The sequence below is a fragment of the Myotis brandtii genome, unplaced genomic scaffold (assembly GCF_000412655.1).
Source record: "Myotis brandtii unplaced genomic scaffold, ASM41265v1 scaffold8, whole genome shotgun sequence".
NCBI lineage: Eukaryota > Metazoa > Chordata > Mammalia > Chiroptera > Vespertilionidae > Myotis > Myotis brandtii.
This window is the reverse complement of record NW_005371219.1, coordinates 13,734,898-13,757,410: the sequence shown is the minus strand read 5'-3', so window position 1 is coordinate 13,757,410 and position 22,513 is coordinate 13,734,898. Positions and strand designations below refer to the sequence as shown.

General features: G+C 36.0%; 1 protein-coding gene across 5 annotated transcripts in view; it reads right to left on the bottom strand.

Moving 5' to 3' along the window:
* ASCC3 (activating signal cointegrator 1 complex subunit 3) overlaps positions 1-22,507 on the bottom strand; it is a 255,129-nt gene extending 232,622 nt beyond the window's left edge. The window contains exons 1-3 of one of the 5 annotated variants that reach the window (XM_014531334.1): positions 22,372-22,507; positions 11,599-11,729; positions 9,496-9,646 (exon numbers count right to left, since the gene is read on the bottom strand). In XM_014531334.1, the coding sequence (XP_014386820.1) occupies positions 9,496-9,646; positions 11,599-11,688 (241 nt within the window). In that variant the 5' untranslated portion in view covers positions 11,689-11,729; positions 22,372-22,507. Of the gene's footprint in view, positions 1-9,495; positions 9,647-11,598; positions 11,884-14,121; positions 14,182-14,561; positions 14,639-22,371 lie in introns of those variants that run through there. The other 4 variants (XM_005883805.2, XM_014531335.1, XM_014531333.1 and 1 more) reach the window with 4 other exon arrangements.
* Positions 22,508-22,513: the final 6 nt, after the last annotated feature.

Below are 22,513 nucleotides of genomic sequence, written 5' to 3'. Positions count from 1 at the left end.
TATTAGGTAAGCAAATCATTGTCAGTGATTATTCTATATCTAAATAGAGAAACTACCTAGGAACACTTTACCTCTCTTCAAAACTTATTTAAAACCAAATTTTAAAAACTGATTTGATGAGTAATGGTATGATTCATTCTTTATTATGGCCAAGTAATATGCCATTTCTTAAATCAAATTGATAGGCACTTTTCAATTATCTTTTCTCTTGAAATAAAGCTGCAATGAACATAGGAATGCATATACCTTTTCAAATTAAGTGTTTGGATTTCTTCAGAGTATACTGAAACTCCTTTAAGAAAAAAATAAATTCATGTGATTCATGTGAATCAAAATCCTTTGGTCAAAACTATCCACAATTGGCTAAATCATTATGATTTTAAAATACTTCTAGGATAGAATAATATTCAGGAAAGATAGATTTTAACAAAATCTTGCTTAGTAAGGAAATATCACAAGAAAGTGTTTTCCTTAGATCACAAGCTACTTACTATTACTCAGAAACTTAACTGGATAAGTTAACTTTTAAAATGAAATTAATGTAGTTCTCCACTGAAGTTTTAGAAAATGTTATTCAAAGAAGATTGAGGAATAAATACCTCAACTCAGAAATGTCTGATTACAAACTATTTTTAGTAATTTAGTAATGATTTCTATGAATTTTATTAACTATAAGATGGAAAATGTCAGATTTACATAGCCGTTTGGAGCCACATCTCAGCACTCTATATCTGAAAATACTTTTGAGGACAATAATTCTGAGAATGACATAATTTTTAGAAAATATGAAGAAATGTTTGAAATTAATATCTATTTGCTATATCATATGCTAATTTGCTTATATAAATAGAATGAAATAATATTTCCTTAGACCGCTAGTTCTCAAATAAAATGTGCGTCAAGCCCTGGCCAGTGTGGCTGGGTTGGTTGAAACACTTTCCATACACCAAAAGGTAGCAGGTTCTCCCCAGTTGTGGCACATAAGGGAGACAAGGGACAATGTTTCTCTCACATTGATGTTTCTCTTTCTCCCTCCCTTCCTCTCTCTTGAAATTCATGCATGTCCTCAGTGAGGATTAAGAACAAACAAACAAACAAACAACACCTTAAATTGTGCATCAGAATCCCCGGGCTTCTTGTTTAAAATTTAAAACCTAGACTGTGGTTCTTCTGTCTCAGCGCTTCAGATTCACTCTGCCTGAGACGGAGCCTGAGAATGGCATCTCTAACAAATTCCCACTGGCTTAGAATTTTAAAATATGGTAATTATTAATCCAAATCAAGAAAAAGAAAACACTCCTCCACTGTATCTCTTTCTATATCCCGCTAAAATGGTAATCTTAGTTGGATAATGCTTCTTCACAAATGTTAATATTCTTGCCTAATTACTAACTCGCCTGCGTGTTCACACCACAGAGTAACTTCTCAAAAGTGAATCTCTGCACCGCGCTCGTCAGGAGTCCGGAAATCCCAATTTTTGAGAAGCACTAGCAAATATTATTTGTTGCTACCGTTGACCATCTAACAAAGAAACCAAAGTACTGCAATCTGAACACAACTTCTCTGGAGTGCTAAAGCACGCGAGATGGTCCCTCCGTGCCGCCCTCCGCGGCCACATGCGGGCCCCCACCCGCAGCGACACGCGGACACGCGTCCCAGCGCTCCGCCTACATGTGATGACGTGATGCCGCGCCCCGGCTGCTGCCAGCAGACCCGGATGAGCAGGCAGCACAGGATAGGAGCAGGGAACGTGGCCCAGCCAGGGCAGTGACAAAGGATCACCCTAATACGGTAGTAGAGCCCACCTGTGATGCCAGCACTTGGATCCTTTGGTGACTGAGAAATATAAAAGGTGCTTGTAAAACAGAAAAAAAAAATCTTAATAAATGCAAGTAGGTGTCTGACTTGTCAAAGCTCCTGCCCTCAACAATGAGAAGGGAAGGAGAAGGGAAGGCGCAGTGTTTCTGCACCGAGGTGTTTCTGCGCTTCTCCGCGCGCCAGCTGATCCAGCACACGCCTGCAGCCACACTGAAAGCACGAGGGAGCGGGGGAGGCCTGGAGTGGAAATTGGTAATAGGTAGTCAGGTACTTGTTTTCTTACACTACATCCAAAACTAAACGTTAACTGGGAATCTTGTTTATAAGCAACCTATTTTTTGTTCGTTTCCCTTTATATTTTACGTAGAATTTAGTAGGAAGTGAATCTTTTAAGTGATTATTAAGCTGAAGCTCTTTGTTAACATTTACTCCCAATTCAAGAAATGTTTGTTTCACACCACTGACTGTGCTAGTCTTCCTGAGAAGAATAGGAATTCTAAGTGTAGTTTTCTATCCTCAAGATAAAACCTCAGTAAAGAAAATAAACTAAATAATCAACTGGCAAAAGTTTGAATGAAACTTATGACCTTCAAACCTTACTTAAGGAAGCTACTTGTGATATCTAACCACTTGCAACTTTTTAAATAGCTCACTCTAATAGTTGAGAAGTTCCTTATAAGGAATGAGTAGGACATTTTAATCAAGTAAAAATATCCATCAACTGTTTGCATCCTTAATTGCTAATATGCAATTTAGAAGTTTTCAACAAATGAATTCCTTAACCAGTTAAATCTTCACTGTTCTGCATTATACCATTTTTCAAAAAATCACCAAACTATCAAACAAACTAATAGAGGTAAGCATTTACCATATGGCTTTTGGGGGAATAAACTGAACAATTTATGTGGTATAAATTTAAAATTTGCTAAGTAATATAATTTAAAATAATGAGCTCCATTTATTTTTTAGTATAAGTCTTGTACATCAAAAATCCTCCAGGAAAACCTTGTATTAAGTAGGCAAAGTATTCAAGAAATGTTCAATACAGTAATCTGAAGAAACCACTTAGATGTTAAGATTATTCCTGAACTTTAATAGAAATTACCTACTGCCTTCGGAGTGAGCAAATAATGAAAGGGAAGCAAACAGAGAAACTATTTGGTAGAGAAAGAGATTAGTAGTAGTATAAGAGATTAAAGAGAGGCCAAGACAATTATCCATTTTTTTCAAGTTAGTCGTTTAATTGTACGTATATTCATTACAAAATGTAGATACTCATCTTTACAGTGTAGACTTTCAGTCGGCATCCAGCCGCTATATTACCATTTCTAGTACTATAAAATCCTGCATCAAATTACAACTTGACTTTCCAAGCAACCAAAGAGCTAACAAAAAGTTTTAATATCATATATAAGCTTCCGTTATTGTGGGCATTACTAAGGAAATAAACTATCTTTGAACAAATCACATAGCTCACTGAGATTTAACTGGCATTTAAAAAAAATTTTAACATCCAAGGAAAAAGCATTTTATAAAAAGATGATATAAAGTATACACGTCAGTGCAGCATCCATTTATAAAACGTATAGTTATAGCCTTGACAGTACTATAAAGAAAATTAATTACAATCTTTAACTACAAGTAGAGGTGCAAAAATGCCTCTACTGAGGAATGCAGTGTAAATTTTCGTACGCTAAGGAATCATAATAATTTGTAAATGAAGAATAATATATTGATAAACTAAAGCAAACTGTGAAGAGTTGATCTTATTTCCAACACTTGCCATTGCTACAATCCATTCAATTTACAGCTGTTTTATCATATCCCCACATAATCTGAACTGCCTGTTTATACAGCCAATATATTTGCAAAGTCATCTATGATTTTCACTGTTATTCAGCTCTTTTGTTTTGTCATTTTTCTTGTGATATAGAAATTTAAAAATAACTCTGTCCCTGAAACAGTCAAACACAATCTAATTCTCTCCCAAGTTCCTTCTCTATGAATTCCTTCCTGACTAACCCAAGCAGAGTTCCTCCCCTTTTTGTACCACATCATCACTGGGCACATACCAGTACATCTATCATAGTCGCATAGATAAACTATTTGTCTATCAATAGCTACTGGAACATCTAGACTATAATAAAATTATTCACTGACAGCCATTTACCAGGCTGTACTCTAGGCACTTTGTAGTATTGCTTCACATCCCACCAACCATACAAAGAATTACTATCACCGTATTATATATGAGGAAACTGGATTAGTGATATTAGCTACTCACTAGTAAATGACAGAACTAAATGTGTACCACATATATTAACTCATAATTTGAAATTATCCTATGCTATAGGAAAATAATTTTATGAAAACTTAAAGCTGAAAATGAAATAAAGATGGTACAAAAATACAGTTGCAAATATTCTAAACATTAGCTTACTGTATCTATCCATATATCTAAAAATACAGTATAAGTAACTATAGTTTATTACAGGAATGCAAATGTGATTCGATTGTTAGAAAATCTAGCAACATAATCTACTTTCAAAAAATTTAAATAGGAAACATCTAGTGCAGAGATATGATGGCTAGGAGTTGCGCACACATGGTGAACAAAGGCAACAGACATGAAAGAAAGGCCAAGCCGTTAGCAGTCTTGTGCCCAATCAAGGATAGTACATTACATTTGATTATTATATGCATGTAACCTCCTATAATCTACAGTACCATCATATCATTTTAAATGACATTATATGAAATTCCCCTATAAAGCTATTGAGGCATAGATTTCTTAGTGTGAAGGTTTTTAATTACAGATTCAATTTCTTTAACAGTCAAATATTCAGATTTTCTATTTCTTCCTTTGTCTATTTTAGTCATTTTTGTCATCTTAGTCCTCTGAATCTGTCAAGAGCTCTGCTCATCTTCTCATCCTCCCTTTTCATCTGGCCTCCTCCTCTGGACTAGTCAATTTCAGATAAAAGTGGCCCAAATGCCAGGATCAGATTTGCTAGGTTTATTTATGCTGTTAGATCTTGGCCCCATAATTTTTTATTGCATCGGAAGTACTATGATGCAGTCAAACTGTTTTCTATTTTACCGTTTTTCTAATTATTCTCAGCAGAGAGCTGTTCTAAATTATCTTGTCTGCCAGTTTATGTCAAGTGGAACGTTGAACTTTTTTGGAATCTTCAATTTTCAAGATAGTTGTTTTTTTACAAATATTTATGAAAAACCTCCTGCTTCACTCTATACACAACAGGCCTTTATTATTTACTAGAGGCCCAGCGCACAAAATTCATGCACTTGGGAGGGTCCGTCAGCCAGGCCTGCGCCCCCTTGCAGTCCAGGAGTCCTCGGGGGATGTCTGACTGATGGCTTAGGCCCACTCCGCAGAGGGAGCGGGCCTAAGCTGGCAGTCAGACAACCTTAGCGCTTCTGCGGAGGTGGGAGAGGCTCCCGCCACCGCCACTGCACTCGTCAGCTGTGAGCCTGGCTTCTGGCTGAGCGGTGCTCCCCATGGGAGTGCACTGACCACCAGGGGGAAGCTTCTGCATTGAGTGTCTGCCCCCTGGTGGTCAGTGCATATCATAGCAACCGGTCATACCACCGTTCAGTTGATTTGCATATTAGCCTTTTATTATATAGGCTATGCATACCCTTACTTCCATACAGAATTGTCAGATCCTACTAATTTCTATATATACCTCCTTCTGCAGTCATCGCTTTATAAAATGCTTTCCACACTCGGTTCGGATTCCTCATTTTTTATAGTAAAATCTTATTTCCTTAACAACTTGAAAAACATAATAGATTCCCAAATTCCCTAAACCACACTTTATAAGTCAGTCATGTCCAACCAACCTTTTGATTTGTACTTTTGTTAAAGACAAGGCTATTAAAGGTAAAATGCATAAAAACATCAAAGCCCAAATAAAACAGGGGTTATAAACTAGAGAAGGCAAAACAAGGTCTGTGTATAGCAAAATAATGTAAATACTTAAAAAAAAAATAGTTCAATTATGACTGAGTCATGTTCTGTATCCAGACCAGAGTAAAATCATTAGATCACCCTGTTCCAGCCTGAGAGGGAAATTCAGTTACAGAGCTGATTAAAGAACTGGCAGGTTCTTCTGCTGACTTCCCACCATTTTTGACCCCCATTCTAGTTTCTATCTATGCTGTTAAAATCTTAAAACTTCTATGATAAAATAGTGGAAAATCAACATTCTATAATAATTTAAAACTCTAACAGAGATGCATGCCTTGTACATGATGGATTTTACTAACTGCCACTCTCAATCTTAACCTCTTTATTTTCAAAAACATTTTTACTTGAAGCACATAAAATGTATTGACAAAGTTTCATTGCGCACAGAAGATAGGCTAATATGACTGTTTCTCCTTCAAAATCCATTGAGGAGACAGCTATGTCTACAATGAGTATTTGGATAAACTAAGATTAAGAGCCCAGAATATTATTTCCATCAAGGAAAGGACTGGTGTAAACAATTATCAAATAATGAGAAAGTGCTCTGAAAAAGTATAGAATGGATGATAATCTAATGGAGCACTATATACTAAGACTACAAAGGAATAACAGGACATAAATGAAGCCTAAACTATTTCTTCTGAGATGAGAAGCATTTCCCCAGAAGAACATAATGGGGAAAGTTACTATAACACATACATGACAAGGAGGAAAAAACAACCTAAGCACTGTTCATGAAATTAAAATAGTACACACTGCATATGTTAGGAGTAAAGCTTGCATATGATAGAATGACAAAGAGATGAAAAGGTACATTGTTTCAACTCATACAGGAGCTTTTCTAATGTCCATTCTAAGGAATTTGGTCTAAAGAGTAAGCTGGGAATGAATAAACATGAGCTTTGCGTGCTTTTTACAAAGATCAGTCTAGTCACAGTGCAGAAGCAGAATAAAAAAATAAGGCTGAGGAAATAGGCTAATGCAGTAGTTCAAACATCAGATGGTAAAAGCTTAAACCAGGACAATGGTAAGTATGTAGAGAAACTGAATTTAAGAGTAGCTGAAAAGTAGACTTGACAGGACCTGACCTCTGACTATAAGGAAAGTAAAGAATCTAGGATTTACATCATGTTTCTATGTTAAAACGTGGGTCCAGGCCTAACTTCACCACAACTCAACCATGGGATTCACTTAACCTTTATGAGCCCTGTTTCTTCACATACAAAATGAAGGGACTGGACAACATGTTCCCTGATATCCCCACCAGCTTAAAATACCTATTACTCTAACTAGTCGATGTGCATGTTCTTAAACAAATACCTCAGATTATTATATCACACTCAATTGAAATATAAGTGATTGTTCTTTATTCTCTTGCTCTATCTTTTTAATGCAATTACACCAAAAATAGATGTGCTAAAAGAGTGATATAAGAGAAATCACAAAGACATATTTACCATGAGACTAATCTTTTCAATGCTTCCAGTTTTAATTACATTTCTAGTATCAGCAGTATTTTCATATTCTGGCCTCAGACTACAAGAACGGAAAGAATCTAGGATTTCAGAAAGAGTAGTTGACTACTAGTCAAATATTAGTTTCACTAAAGCTAAGTTACTCAACTTAAACATAGCATTAAAAAGTATATATAACAGAGCATTTACCTAAGTCCAACCCTAAGATTTCATCTGTCATGAAAATATTCTTCTGAAACATTACATTTCAAAATAATCAATTTCTAAAACATATCAGTCAATAGATTAGTCCCTGAGTATGAATCAGATGTTTCACCAACAGGCAAAACATCTAGGCTTACATTTAATGACTGGCATTTAAAACAATGATTTTTGACTTGTCAGAGACATTTGGGAAGAATCTAAAAGATACTTTTTTAAAATCTTAATTTCTACATCATTTATATAAAGAAATAATTTAGTCACGGAACTGAATAAGCTCAGTATTTTAGTACTGTTTTTGCTAAGTATTCGGAGGCATTTTTATAATGGAACTCCTGAAGAGAAAAAACACTCTACAGTTTTTGAAAAGTATTTTATCAGGCCACCCCCCAGTGGCCCTAACATCTTAGAATTGAAGACAGTGAAGCCCAGAGGGTTAGATCCCAGTCAAGGTGATCCAGGTGGACTGGAGACTGCTTTTCCCTACTATTTTCCAATGAACCTAATTGCCTCTACATCCTTAAAATATAAAATGTAATTCCGTGCTAAATTCTATCACAAATTTCTTCAAAATGTGCTCTATTTCACCTAGGCTTCAGCAAACTCAATTTTTACTAAAGCCCTGAACTTCAGAAAATCAACTAAATGCAAAAACATACATGACTTTCATTTGTACTTTCACAACTTAAAACAATGAGGGTATTTAAATTCAATAATATACTATATTACAAACCAATGGTAATAAAATGACATATCAAAGTCAAAATATTTGAATAAATTTAAAGATCTGATGAGCAAAAATAAGCCTTCATGTGTAAAAAATATACCAGAAATACCGTTCAAAGCCAGTATAGGAAAGAAACCTGCCAACCTAGCATAAGGTAAAGTAATGATTTAATTTTCCCCTCAACTAAGAAATCACCTGAGAAAACTTTTTTTATTTATCAAGTGAAACTTCACTACAATATGCAAACACTACTCTAAGCACTGAGGATGAAGTGTTCAACAAGAAAAATAAGGTCCTATTCTCATGAAACTTATATCCTATTCCCAAAACATGAGTAATAAACAAACAAGCAAAAATAAGATAATAATAAATGTTATGGAGAAAATGTTACCAAGGGTTATAAGATAAAGAATGACCAGGTACCAACATAAGATTGGATGGTCAATGAGGGCCTCATTAAGAAAATATTTTTTTAGGGGAATTCAGACTAAAAAGAGAGGATCTACCCACTCTAAAATTAGGACAGAAGAACATTCTCAGCAAGGGAAACAGCAGTACAAAGACCCCAAAACAGACACCAACTTGGTGGGTCTGAGGAAATGAGAAAAGACCATGTTTCTCAAGCACCATGAGTGAAGGCACGGATGAGTTGAAGTCAGAGAGAAAGGTGGAGACCAGATTACACAGGGTCAAGAGTATCAGTCTGAACTTTTTATAAGTAACAAACCTGCATTTGAAAAATTTAGAACTACAGTAGTTTAATTATGCTTTTTAGTTATCAGATTCTGAAATTGTAAATGTCAATGAACAAACTCAGATTTTTACCAGTCATTGTTTTGTTTTGTTTTCAACCTTGGGAATAGTAGCATGTTAACATAAGTAATTGCATTATCAAATTATAATTTCCTCTAAGTACAATCAATTGATGAAATTGTTAGTGTATGACAGGAATTAAAGCGAAGTTTAGCTAGACCGAGCTACATGGCTTTTAAGGGTCCCTCAAGCTACATTAAAATTTTAGCTCACCCTATCCTTACTTCAAGCAAGACAGTGATTTTCAAACTCTTAATTCCTATAAACTCCTCATGTTTGATTGTATTATAATTACTTGTTTACTTCTGCCTCCCTGACTGTATCCTAAGCTCCTTAATAGATAAGGTAGTCTTTCATAATTATGAATGCTTGCTTGGAAATTTTAGCCTTGCACTCTAATTTAAAAGAAATATATTTTTGCACCTTAGTGGTTCTATTAAAAAAAAAATAAAAATAAAACAAAACTATACCTATTTGTTTTGCAGCCTGCAATATATCTTTTAAGTCTTCATTTATACTTTGCATTTCACTCTTCTCCAGTTTTTCATTCAAAAAATTTACTATCTTCTTCCACGTCAGGTCCAGCCCTACAATTTGTTCATGAAGTTTAGATCGCTTCATCTGAAACACATAGCAAAATACAGTGACATGTTGGTTAAAGGTTTTCTCAAATCCATCACTCATCGCATGTATTTTGCATTACATTATACAAGACAAAAAATGAAAACTGTATCTATTCACGTCCTACATTAAGATGACAATACATAATATCCCATGTGTACTAGACCAAAGCAAGTTCCTTCATATACTATATTGTATGGTTCATTCCTTCGTAAGTTCATATACCTTTAGGACTATAAATTTCACAACCAATTATAATGACCAGACAGAAGTCAATTATGAGACCAGATACTGAGTTTAAAAGAATAAAATTCATCTTTCCCATGTTATGGTATAAATCAGTTTCTCTCCATCAAATAAGAATCTTACCATAGACCCAAAAACTTACTCAGATAATCCAGGGGTAAATTACTGGATTAAATTATAAAATTAACTGGCAGGACCCTTAGCAACAGAAAAATTAACAAAGGACTCTATACCATAGTTCTGATTATTCTCTTTGACAATATAGTCATAAGTGCTTAAGATATACTAGGTGTACCAGTTAATAATGCAATAATGTGGATTTTATAATCAAAGAAAACACGATCAAAGAGAAACATCAAAAGTGCTTTATCAAAGTAATGTCCATCGCTAGCTACACATTTCCCCCATCTTTCAGGTAATTTGTGGATACCGTCCCACTAGAACTTTTCTTGTTTTGAGGCAAACCAATCAGAGACCCAATTTTCCACTTCTTCGTATGTTTTGAAGTGCTGCTCAGAAAGTGCGTGTGCCATTGATCAGAACAAGTGGTAATCTGAAGGAGCAAGGTCTGGTGAATACAGCGGGTGGGTTAACACTTCCCAGGCAAGATCTTTTAATGTGCCTTTAACTGGTTTTGAAGTGTGTGATGGTGCGTCATCATGAAGCAAAATTACTTTGCCATGTCTTCTGGCCCACTGTGGTCGTTTTACATCAAAGCGTGGTTCAAATTGATTATTTGCAGCAGCGATCAGTATTAACAGTTTCACCAGGTTTTAGAAGGTCATAATACACCACACCTTCCTGATCCCACCAAACAAAGAGCATTGTCTTCTTTCCAAAGCGATTTGGCCTAGCAGTCGATGTTGATGGTTGACCTATAATTTTGTGCCTTTGGGATTCTCAAAATAAATCCACTTTTCATCGCCAGTCACAATTGGATGCAAAAAAGACTTTCTTTCATGCTACTGAAGCAACATTTTACTGATGACTGTTCGGTTTTCCATTTGTCTTTCATTCAGTTGATGTGGCACCCATTTTCCTTCCTTTAAAATCTTTCCCCTTGCTTGTAAAATGATCGGAAATTGTTTGATGAGCAACGTTTAATCTTTCTGCAAATTGTTTTTGAGTTTGACATGCATCTTCATCAGATAATGCTTATAATTGTTGGTCTTCAAACTTTTTCGGTTGACCTGGACGTTCTTTTTCTTTCACATCGAAATCATCACTTTTAAAGCGTTTAAACCAGCGTTCACAAGTATCTTGAGATGGAACATGTTCACCATAAGCTTCCCAAAGTATACGATAACTTTCAGTAGCACTTTTCTTCAAATAATGAATTAAAACTTCCTGCAAATACTTTTTTTTGGGGGGCACGAAATTTGACATTTTTAAGCGTAAATATATCTATGATGTTAACACCTTCAGAAAATTTGACGTGTGAAGTTTTGAAGCTTGTTGTCAATACAACAAAAGAGTATACATATCAAATCGCATATATATCAACATATGTGTAACTCCATCTATTGAAAAAAATCCGCACTATTAACTGGTACATCTGGTATATTCCCATTAGTAAACATTGGTATACACATTTCCCTTCTCAGTAGCTAAAACATACCATTTTAATCACATAGAACTAAGGAAAAAATGTCAAATATTTGCCCATGTCCTATGTTTATAATGGTTTTCATCTTTAAAAAATTTACCTTTAAGTCAGCCACATCTTCATTATAATTATCTTGCTTGGTGACATTTGAAAAGGAGCGCAAGGCTCCTGTGAGTCGAGGTAAAGCCATCTATAATTCAATCAGTGATCCATACAATGAGGAACCCGAAACTGAAACAAAACAATATGATATTTATCTGTTGGGAGGAGGTGGGAGAGGTAATCACACTCAACAAATTGACCTGTCCAAGAGAGAAAAATAAACACAATTAGTTAAAAAAGCAATTGCTACCAATGTTGAATAAAATTCAACACATTTTGTACCCATGAACTTGTTCATTTTTTAATAACATACTGGCTATGTTGGGAAAAAGAAAAAAGAAACAAACAAAACACGTGTGGTGGGTACTACTTTAGCATTACTTAAAAATAAGTTCTACAGATTCCCAAGTAGTACAGGTCTCACATACTGCATTACTACTGACAATAATACTGAGAGAGAGGAAAGAAAGCACGTGCCCATCTTTTCTCTAATACTGTTTTATGCTCACATTATCCCTTGCTTTCAAAGTCTCACTGCTTTTGTTTTTTTAAAGCATGTTTCCACCTAAATGCATTTGCATTAGTGGTTCCCTGCTCGGAATGCTCTTCCAATGTTCACATAGATGACTCCTTGACACATAATTCTTGGCTTAAAAGATACCTCCTAAGAGGGGCCTTTCTTGACCACTCAATCTAAGAAAGGGCAACTACTCAGTTACTGTCTATCAAAGCACAAAATTTCCATTCTCTTTTATAGCACTAATTAATATTTGACATATACTTGTTTATTTACTTATTTATGTATTGTGTCACTCCACAAAGAGTAAGGTTCATGTTTTTGTCGCTCAATAATGATTTGGTATATAGTAAAAGGAAGAAAACGGGAGAAAAAGAGATAAAGGTAACAGAGAAGCTAAAGAACAGGAGAGGAAAGAATTAAAGAAGCTGGGGAAGGAAGGGAAGAACTCCCAGAGAAGGAAAAAGTCAGATGACCTGATCTAATCTCCTTGTTTAGGCGCTGACAACTAAACAACTAACCCCCTAGCAAACAGACTAATAATATTTACTGTGAGCAGAGTCCTTATCTATGGGATACTCTTAGAGCTCATCCTGGTTAAAGATTGCTTATTGTAACAAAATTTGGCATGGCTCCCTGGAGAATGTCACATATACTATACAAGTCCTTAAGACAGTTCTCAGATAGGGATATTTTGCCCCTTATAGGTCATTTGGCAATATCTGGTGACATTTTAAGTTGTCACAACTGGGGGGTGAGGGAGGAATACTACTGGCTTCTGGTGGGCAGATGCCAGTGGTTCTGGTAAACATCCTATAATACACAAGACAGCTTCCTGACAACAAAGAACTGTCCAGCCCTAGGATTTTTCAACTGGTGTGCCACAAGAATTTTTAAAACTTGCAATACCTGACTATTTGGTCAGGGGCACTGACCTCTGTGCCTTATATTGCTAAATAAAAAATGACAACAGCCAAGGAAACAATAGCTGTCCAGTGTGAACGAATCAAAATTATACCTTTTTCGTTTTGGTTAGATCTGCAAAAAATATAATGTATTTTTTTGGTTTGCCTTAGTAATTAGTTTATGTGTGCCAGAGATTAAAAAAAAAAAAGTTGAAATTGCATTAAAATAAGTAGACCTTAAAGAAAGTGACAAGCCCAACATCAAAATGAAAGTTCAATAATTGATCAATTATTGATCAGTCAAATCAGCAACAAATTTTCACTAAAGACATAAAAGACTTGAACAGTGAAATTAATAAGTTTAATTTAATAAACATATGCAGAAACCTGTATCTAGTGATTAGAAAAATACATATTCTTTTCAAGTACATCAGTAACAGTTTAAAACGGTCTATGTCTACTAGGCCATAAAGCAAATCTAATAAATTTCAACAATTAAGCATCATTTCGATCAAGGGATCAGCAAACTTTTCCTGTCTAAAGAGAGAGAGTAAATATTTTAGGTCTGACAGGCCACCATGCAATCTCTCTGCCCTCTGCATAGTCTTAGTTTTATTCTTTTTTTTCTTAAACACTTAAAAAGTGTAAAAGTCATTCCTGGGCTCAGGATGACCAAATTAGTTTGCTGACCCCAATACAGGTCACATTTTCTGAGCAAAATAAAGTAAGATTTGAAATCAGAAACAAAAAAGATGAAGCGAAAAACAAATGACTGCATTGCAAATAAGTAAGGAAATGGTATCAGAACTGCTGAGAAAAAGAACAGTTGGATTCTCTATATCATACTAAAAAAAAATTAATCAGGAAAGCAAAATGATCCATTTTAAATTTCAACTACCCATCGGGAATGAATTTTGGAAAGCATTTCTGGAAACAAGATGATTCAGGGAATCACATTTGTATTTTTCTCAGTAACACTTTCTGGAATATTTGAAAGAAGAAATCAAAGCAGGAGTCAGTGGAGAGCACAGAGAAGACATTCTCAAACTTTAGTGTCCATCAAAGTCAGCTGGAGGGCTTCTCAAATTGGGAAACCCACCATGAAGTTTTCTGGATCACCATCAACTTTCTGAATCAACAGATCAGATGGCACTGAGTTGGGACACTGTCAAGATCAGAATTCAAAAAACATCATATATATACACACACACACACACACACACACACACACACATATATACATACACACACACACACACACACACACACACACACACCCCTCTATTATGCAACTTCAAAAAGAGGTCATATTTCATAGTAAATCCTAGAATTTTTACTTTCTATTACTTAGTTGTATTATACCTTATTGGTTAATGTAGTGGAGTCATATGTAATTATTTGAATCAAACACAATATGGCAAATAAAAGGTATAAACAAACAAAAACAGTAATACTGGAGACTATGCCCACTATTTCACATACTGAATACATGTTCTAGATGAATGGAGAATAAGCAATAAGAATACAGTGCTCCCTTACACTGTTTCAATCACCATATGCATCTCAAACCGTGAACATCTTGCTGCATTGTATGACTCCAATGTTTAAAACGATGTTCCCTTTCTAAAAAAGAACATACAACATGGCCATTAAACATAAGCCAATTTGTTCACCTGGATCATCTGAAGAAATTATGATATGTTCCAAGTCTGGAGGAAAAACATAGTTGTACAGGACATATTGAGAGACAGTATGTTGTGACAACCTGATGTCCTAAGGGATTTTCAAGGGAAATTTTAATTATTCTCTATTTCCACCCAAAAAGTTCACTTTAGATCCTAATTCATTCCTAAGCAAGAAGCAACTGCTCTTGAATAGTGTCCAATAAAATTAGGAAACAGACTTGGAGCATGGACAACATAAAAAGCAAGGGAAAGACAAACACATATATACAAGGTGTGGCAAAAGTAGGTTTACAGTTATCCGTCTGGAAAATAATGCAACAATTAATATATCATAAAACAAGAAAAAACTGTTTTGCATACTCATAATTGTAAACCTACTTGTGCCCCACCCTATATATATATTTTTATATAAATAAAAATATACAATGGTTTGTTAAAAATAAAATTTGTATGAGGTTCTTATACCCCAACTACTTACTTAATATTAACTCCACTTTTCCTATTTAAAGGTATCCTTAGGGGTTAAACCTAGACAGGCTCATAACCATAAACCACATTGCCTTTGTATTACAGAAGACCCCTATAGTTATATTAATTTTACTCTTTAATAAAAAGGGTAAGGAAAGCTTTTCTTTTTAATATTTAGAGAGAGGGGAAGGGAGAAGGAAAGAGAGAGAAACATGGATTGGCTACCTGCAGGCCCCCTATTGGGGATGGAGCCCACAACCCAGGCATGTGCCCTGACCAGGAATGGAACCAGCAACCTTTCCTTGCGCAGATGTTGTTGCCCAACCAACTGGGACACATCTGCCAGGGCAGAAAAGCTTTTCTTCTAAATGCCCTGGGAAACAAGTGGCTAGAGTAACTATCAGCACCATATGAGAACAAGATTAGAAATTCCCACAGGGATCAAATAAGCACACATATCACTCTACAGGACACCTGGAGGTGACCTACTGCATGCTAGGCAGTGTGTATTTGATCTTTTCCCACACAGGTTCAGTGGAAAAGATCCTGGCCCAGATGATCTGAGCAAGGCAAAATTCTCATTCTACCCCAATCTATGGGGCTCTGAAAGACAGACCCAAGGAATTTATGCCTGTCCCTTAATAAGCCCTTCAAAGATTAATCCGAATTGAAACCTCTCTGCTGTGCATACTCACAACTGTAAACCTACTTTTGAGAGGTATTCTCCTCTCAAGAAGTACCCTCATACACCAAACCAAAACTCTAGTGATGCCCTGGAACAAGCCTTAGCTGTTTACAAAGAAAGGGTTTTCCTGACCTTGTATACTTGTTTCTCTCTACCATAATTACATGGAGCACCATTACATTCCTCAATGTGAGCTCTGCAACTGGTGACCCTTTAGAAATCTGATTCAAGTTTTACACCCAAAGAATTAGAATTATACACCGTAAATCCAAAAAATATTTATCAAAGGGTTTCATGGCCTTAATCTTCACTTATTGTTTTGTGCATAGTAGAGGAAATTCTTAAAAAGCCCTAACACTGACACTATATATAAAAAATTGACACACATTTGGTAATAGCGGCAGATGAAATCTCTCCACCTTTCTCTCAGGAGAGAATAACTAGACACTATAATCAGGATTCAAATGAATTAATGTGGTACTCATCCTATATAATAAAAACCTAATATGCTAAGTGTCCGGTCAACCAGTTGGCCGTTCAAGCAATCTATGCATAGTATGCTATGATATGCCAAGGCCACTCAATCACTCACTATGACATGCACTGACCACCAGGCAGACACTCTGACTGGTAGGTTAGCTTGCTGCTGGGGTCTGGCCAATCGGGACTGAGCACTGAGGGAGACTGAGCGAGATGGGATGGACCCGCCCTGGAACCCTCCCTTGATCCTTCCCTGGCTGGCCAACCTCCTGTGTCTCTCCCAGCCCCGACTGTGCACTGGTGGGGTCCCTCAGCCTGGCCTGCACCCTCTCACAATCCAAGACTCCTCAGAGGATGTTGGAGAGCTTGTTTCAGCCCAATCCCGCCGGTGAGGCCTCTAGTGAAATATAAAAACAGATAAGAAAATTACCAATTCATTAGGTATTATGAACCAGAACAAACATATAGATAGTAAGAATTCTATTGTGCTACAATATTGCATTTAATATATGTTTACTTGACTTTTCTGAAAGCATGTATTGTCATGACCATTATTTAACATTTTGATTTGAATTATTTATTTCAATATTTATGAAAAGTTATTTACTCCTAAAAATAGGGTACTCTCATCCCTTATGTTATGTCAGTTAGAAATGTGCCCTGAACCATCATTTCCCTACCAAATTCCATCCACTGTTACAGCTTCCTAAACTGAAAGATGTTTGCAAGGGTCAGGCTGATATTTCTCATTCCTTCTCATATTCTAATTTCTAAGTCATTTTTCTTAGCATAAATTATATATGCTACAAATCAAAGGAAAAACAGGTTTTGCCAATGACACCTCCAACTTTTAAAATTTAATACTAAAAGAAGCACCATACATCATAAAGCATCAAACATTAGGAACATATTTTTGAAATTCACTTTCTCTGATGTTTTAAAAATTACAGCACGTTACCTTAAATTGTGTAATACTAATGTAATCATTTCTCTAAGGATTGCTGATTCACAATTTTTACCATGAAGATATTAGAAAAATCATATTTCTTGACTTTTTTAATAAAAATGACATCTGTATAGGTTGAACAGTGATGTTTTTCAATGTTTTATGAAAGTTTCCATGTAAGTATAGACCATACAATAACTAAGTCACTAAATACTGGATGCTGCTTTCTGACCTGAAAAAAACATTTAAAAAATTATCTGTACTAATGTCAGTACGTTGTCAAATTTAAGCCCTCTTTTTCAATGAGTGACTCAATAGTTGAAGACACCTGGCACTCTACTTTAAGCCTTCTCTTTACCAACGTAATTAAGTGCCATTTCATTCCTTCATTCTCTCTCATTATGCCTTGGTTTATATCCCATTACACAGAAATATGTGTATAGAAACATGTATCAGAACTATATATATCAGTTCCAAGGTAGTGTATTCCTTCAATAGTAATATAATCATTTCTCTATGGATTGAGAGAGAAGCAGCAAAAGAAAAAATATTAATGATAGTTTTTAATACCTGAAACAAATAAAGCAAATATTAATACTTATTACATCTATATGGCAAGTACAACAGTGTTTGTTACATTATTTTCTGAAATTTTCCACATTCTTGAATATTCCATAAAATAAAAATATAGGCTATAAAGTTAAATTTAAATTTCAGGTAAACAACAAATAATTCAGTATAATATGTCCCATGAACATTTGGGACATACTTGCATGGGACACACTATACTAAAAAAGATGTTCATTTTTGCATTAAAAAATTACATATATGCTTTATTTTAAGATTTTTTTTCATTTTTAAAAAGAGAGGAAGGGAGAGGAAAGGAGAGGAAGAGAAGCATCCATTTGAGAGTTGAAGATACATCTATCAGCTGCCTCCCACATACCCCCTAACTGGGATCCAGCCTGAAACTCAGGCATGTGCCCTCACCAGGAATCAAACTGGCAACCCCTCAGTGCTCAGGATAATGCCCAACCAACTGCGCCACACAAGCCACAACAGAGAATAGATGTGTGCATATGCACATATACACATATATTCTGTCTACTGTCAGCTTCATCCAAGAGAATGAGCCCCATGAGGGCGGGAACTTTGCTTTGTTCACTTCAGTATCCACAGCCACCTAAAACAGTGCCTGGGGCATAGTAAATTCTCAATAAATATTTGTATAATGGATGGATTGACAAAAAGGATAAAGCAGTGGTTCTCAACCTTCCTTATGCCGCAGCCCTTTAATACAGTAACTCATGTTGTGGTGACCCCCAATTTCATTGTTACAAATTGAACATAATTAAAGCATAGTGATTAATCACAAAAACAATATGTAATTATATATGTGTTTTCCGATGGTCTTAGGCGACCCCTGTGAAAGGGTCATTCGACCCCCAAAGGGATCGCGACCCACAGGTTGAGAACCGCTGGGATAAAAGGAGGCCAAAGCTGCCACAAAAAAAGGACCATATTTACAGGTCTGGATTCCCATATATTTATTTTTTTAATGCTTATATCATCTTTATTTCAATACTTCAAAATATATTTTCACAGAAATTAGTTTAATTAGGTTAATGTATTTCAGTTCTTAAGAAGAGATAAGATGTTCTACAAACTAATAAGTTTACTCCAAATTTACATAAAGAAATCAAAATCTAATGTGATTTATTCAACTCACTATGCCATTTTTCTCAAAGAACTCAAAAACTCACACACACATAAATTTAATTCTAAAATTAGTGTTCAGGTAAACATTTTTGAAATCTCAAGCTAATAGAGCAGAAAAGCAAAAGCAAGGGTAAAAGAAAAATCGGTATTTGTTAGAAACTCTAGGGTGGGAGTGGGCTCAGAAGGAAAATCATTGTAGAATGTAAAAACAGCTTTCATTCATTTAACTGAAATTTCTTGACTAGTATTTCTACTACATGTTAGGCAGGTGGCCATGGTGAGCAAAATCAATGTGGTACCTGCCCTTGTGACGTTTATAGTCTGGTGGGGAAGACAAGCCAATTAAACAAGCTATGTCAATACAAAAGAAAACCGCTATAAAAGTGGCCAGTGAAGCATATGATCAGAACAAAAAGAGAGTTGGGAAGGGGAAGCAGCTTTCTTATACTGAGACTTCAAGAATGAAGAGTTGGCCAGGTCAAGAGGGTAACATATTCCAGCTCAGGGGTAAGAACATTTCACATTCAAGGAACTGAAAAGATGAATAGAGTGTAGTGGTCAATGAGTAATGTGATAAGAGATGGAGCTGGAGGGATAGGTAAGAACCAGGTCATGAAGGACCTCATAAGTTACGTTGTATAGAAATTATTTTGATAGTAAAAAAATTTCCCAAAGAGTTTTTGACCTGAGCTGTGTTTAATAAGGATTACCATGATTGCAGTAAAGGGCATGGACCACAGGAAGGCAAGATGGGGAAGCGAAAGGTACTAGAAAATTATTGCAGTAATCCAGATGAAAAACAAAGAGGATGGGTTCCGGAACTGAAGTAATGATACTGATTCAGAAGAGAGTGGATGAATCAAAGTGATTAAATCAAATCTATTTGGCTTGCTCTGATTATCTGTATTTGTGGTGGGGTAGAGGGAAAAATCAAGGCCGACTTCCACATTTATAGATCAGAATGATGGTACAATTCACTGAACTACGGGGATTTTCTTTTATGGGAAGGGGAATGGCAGGAATATCATGAATTCAATCACAAACAAATTGAATGTGAGATGTCTGTATGACATTGTATGAAATGTAGAGTAAAGATTGAATATTCAGGTATGGAGGAGAGAAGATTGGTTTAGGTCCTGGATCTAAAAATCAGAATCACGAGGAATACCACTAGAAGAGAGAAAAAAAATCACCCAAGGATTTTTGTGTAGACTGAGAAGAAAAGGCAGCAAGAGGTGGCAGCACATGAGCCTTTAAGGAATAAATAGGTGGAAAAGGTCTATAAAAGGGAATTTCTACAGTAGAAGACCAAAAAAGGCTGGTAGAAAACAAACACAGAAGTGTGTTATCTCCAAAACTGAGGAAAGAAGGGGTTTTAAGAAACCAGTACAGTCAACCATGTCAAATGATGTCAAGAAATGTGGCCAAACGCCGCACTGGATTCAGAATTCCAGCAATGTTCTTCCAGTGTTCTGTTTCTAATAAATACAAACAGAAGAGCTCAAAAAACCTGATGTAAAATCAGTCACTCTTCAAACTCCCTCATTTTTTTTCCAAGTTGATGGTCAAAATCAGTGACTTTTTCACTTTTTAAATCAGTGACAAAGCCTTCATTTTGCAAACTTCAGGTTGGTCAAGGGAGCGTTCACTGGCCATACATGAGTATTTTTCCTTGCCAGAAGTCAATTCACTGAATAGTCTCACTAAGCCAGCATCTTCATTATATCTCCAACAGTGAAGAAGTAGTATATGTCTTACTTTTCCCTGGTATCTTGCATGGTTCTTGGCCTGTGCCAAGGAACTCAATAAATATTTGTTCAATGATGTGTACTCAGAGCATTAATCTGTGAAGCTTCCCGGAAATGATTTTTAAGTTATTCCTTACCAGTTCAATCCCTTGAGTAGAGACAGTACTAATATTTTTGCAAAGCTTCCTTCACTCCTTAAAGAATGCTAAGAAAAAACTGTTTAGTGAGTCTCCAAGGTATTACCTAAGCAGGCCTCATTTTAGAAAATGCATCCAACACTGGGGGAAAATGTACTAAACTTAGTTTTGCAAACGGAGTATCACCTTCATATTAATTTCTTCGTATAAATCATTCATGTAGAATTTTATAACTAAGTTTCTTAAATCAAGATGGAAGGATATTTATTTCTATCGTAAATAAGACCAGAATTTAACATTTTTATACTGTTCCATCTGATTTCGGTTTTACTTTGACGTCCCACCCCAGGTGGGGCGCGCGGGGCTGAGGATGCCAGGAGGCCGCCGCGCCCTGGTCCGCACCCTAACGCAGGGCTTGCCCGAGTCCGCCCGCTGTTTCAGGTCACAGCACGCGCGGATGGCCAGACCGCCACAGCCAGACGCACAGACAGGCTTGTTAAGCATTCTTATTCACTTTTCAAAAAGTAAAGAAAATTTTCTAAAAAGACAATTTGTCTCATCAGTAAGCATTCCTCTCTTGGAATGGAATGTTAAGTTTTCCTTTATCATATTTGTATGCCATGTTTCTTAGCTATAGAAACCGAGTAACTTGGTTTCAAAATCACTGACAATTTCAAAATGACCTAGCAAGTATTTGAAAATGCTAGAAAACATTAGTGACAAAAGAAAACTGTTTAGCAGGGATCAAGCAAGCTAAATCATGAAAAATAAATTCAATCAAATAAAATTATTTAGCCTACATTTAATTGGCATCTCTAGGGAAACTTTTTCTAATGCCAGACTATCATTGTAACAATCATTATAACTATCATTACAAGCGGAAGATGAACAGGAGCACAATGCAGAGTAGAAGCCAAAGTTGAATTCTTAACTTTTGACAACACCTTGAAAATCAGAGAAATAATTTCAATCTATGAAACATGAAATCTGGTGATGGAAATATCAGCTATTCAATCTAACTTTACCTAGGGACAAACAGAAAATATGATTACTATTTAGAACTGCACATGTGATTTCACTCGTATCAAACTTTTAGCTACCACTAAAACTACGCTTCTTTTAAACCAAAGAATAGCAAGATACAAGAACACACTGCATTCAATGAATAAGCCAATTTGTGATAAGAAACCTATTTAGCGCGCGCACACACACACACACACACACACACACACACTTACTTATTTCAAAACAACATTCTAGACTGCCCGATGGCTAAACCCACTCACAACTCACTATGGTCAGCTCCCTGCCCAGTCTATTTACTTTTCAGTGCAGGGGTAAAAAAAAAAAACACACACACACACACAAGGAAGCAGCACTCCCTCCCAGAATCTACGTGAAGAAAACGAAAAAGTTACCACGACTTTGGAACGAAAAAAGAAAAAAACACACAACACCACACATCCACTAATGAAAACTACCGACACACAGGAAGGAATAATCAGCACACGTGGTCCTCACTCCGTGGCCTAACACCTGGGAAATGTGTGGCTCGGGTCCTTTTTGCGATCCCGGCCCCAGGTACAAACTCCAAGAATGGGAGGAACTGCCGGAGGTCTTGGA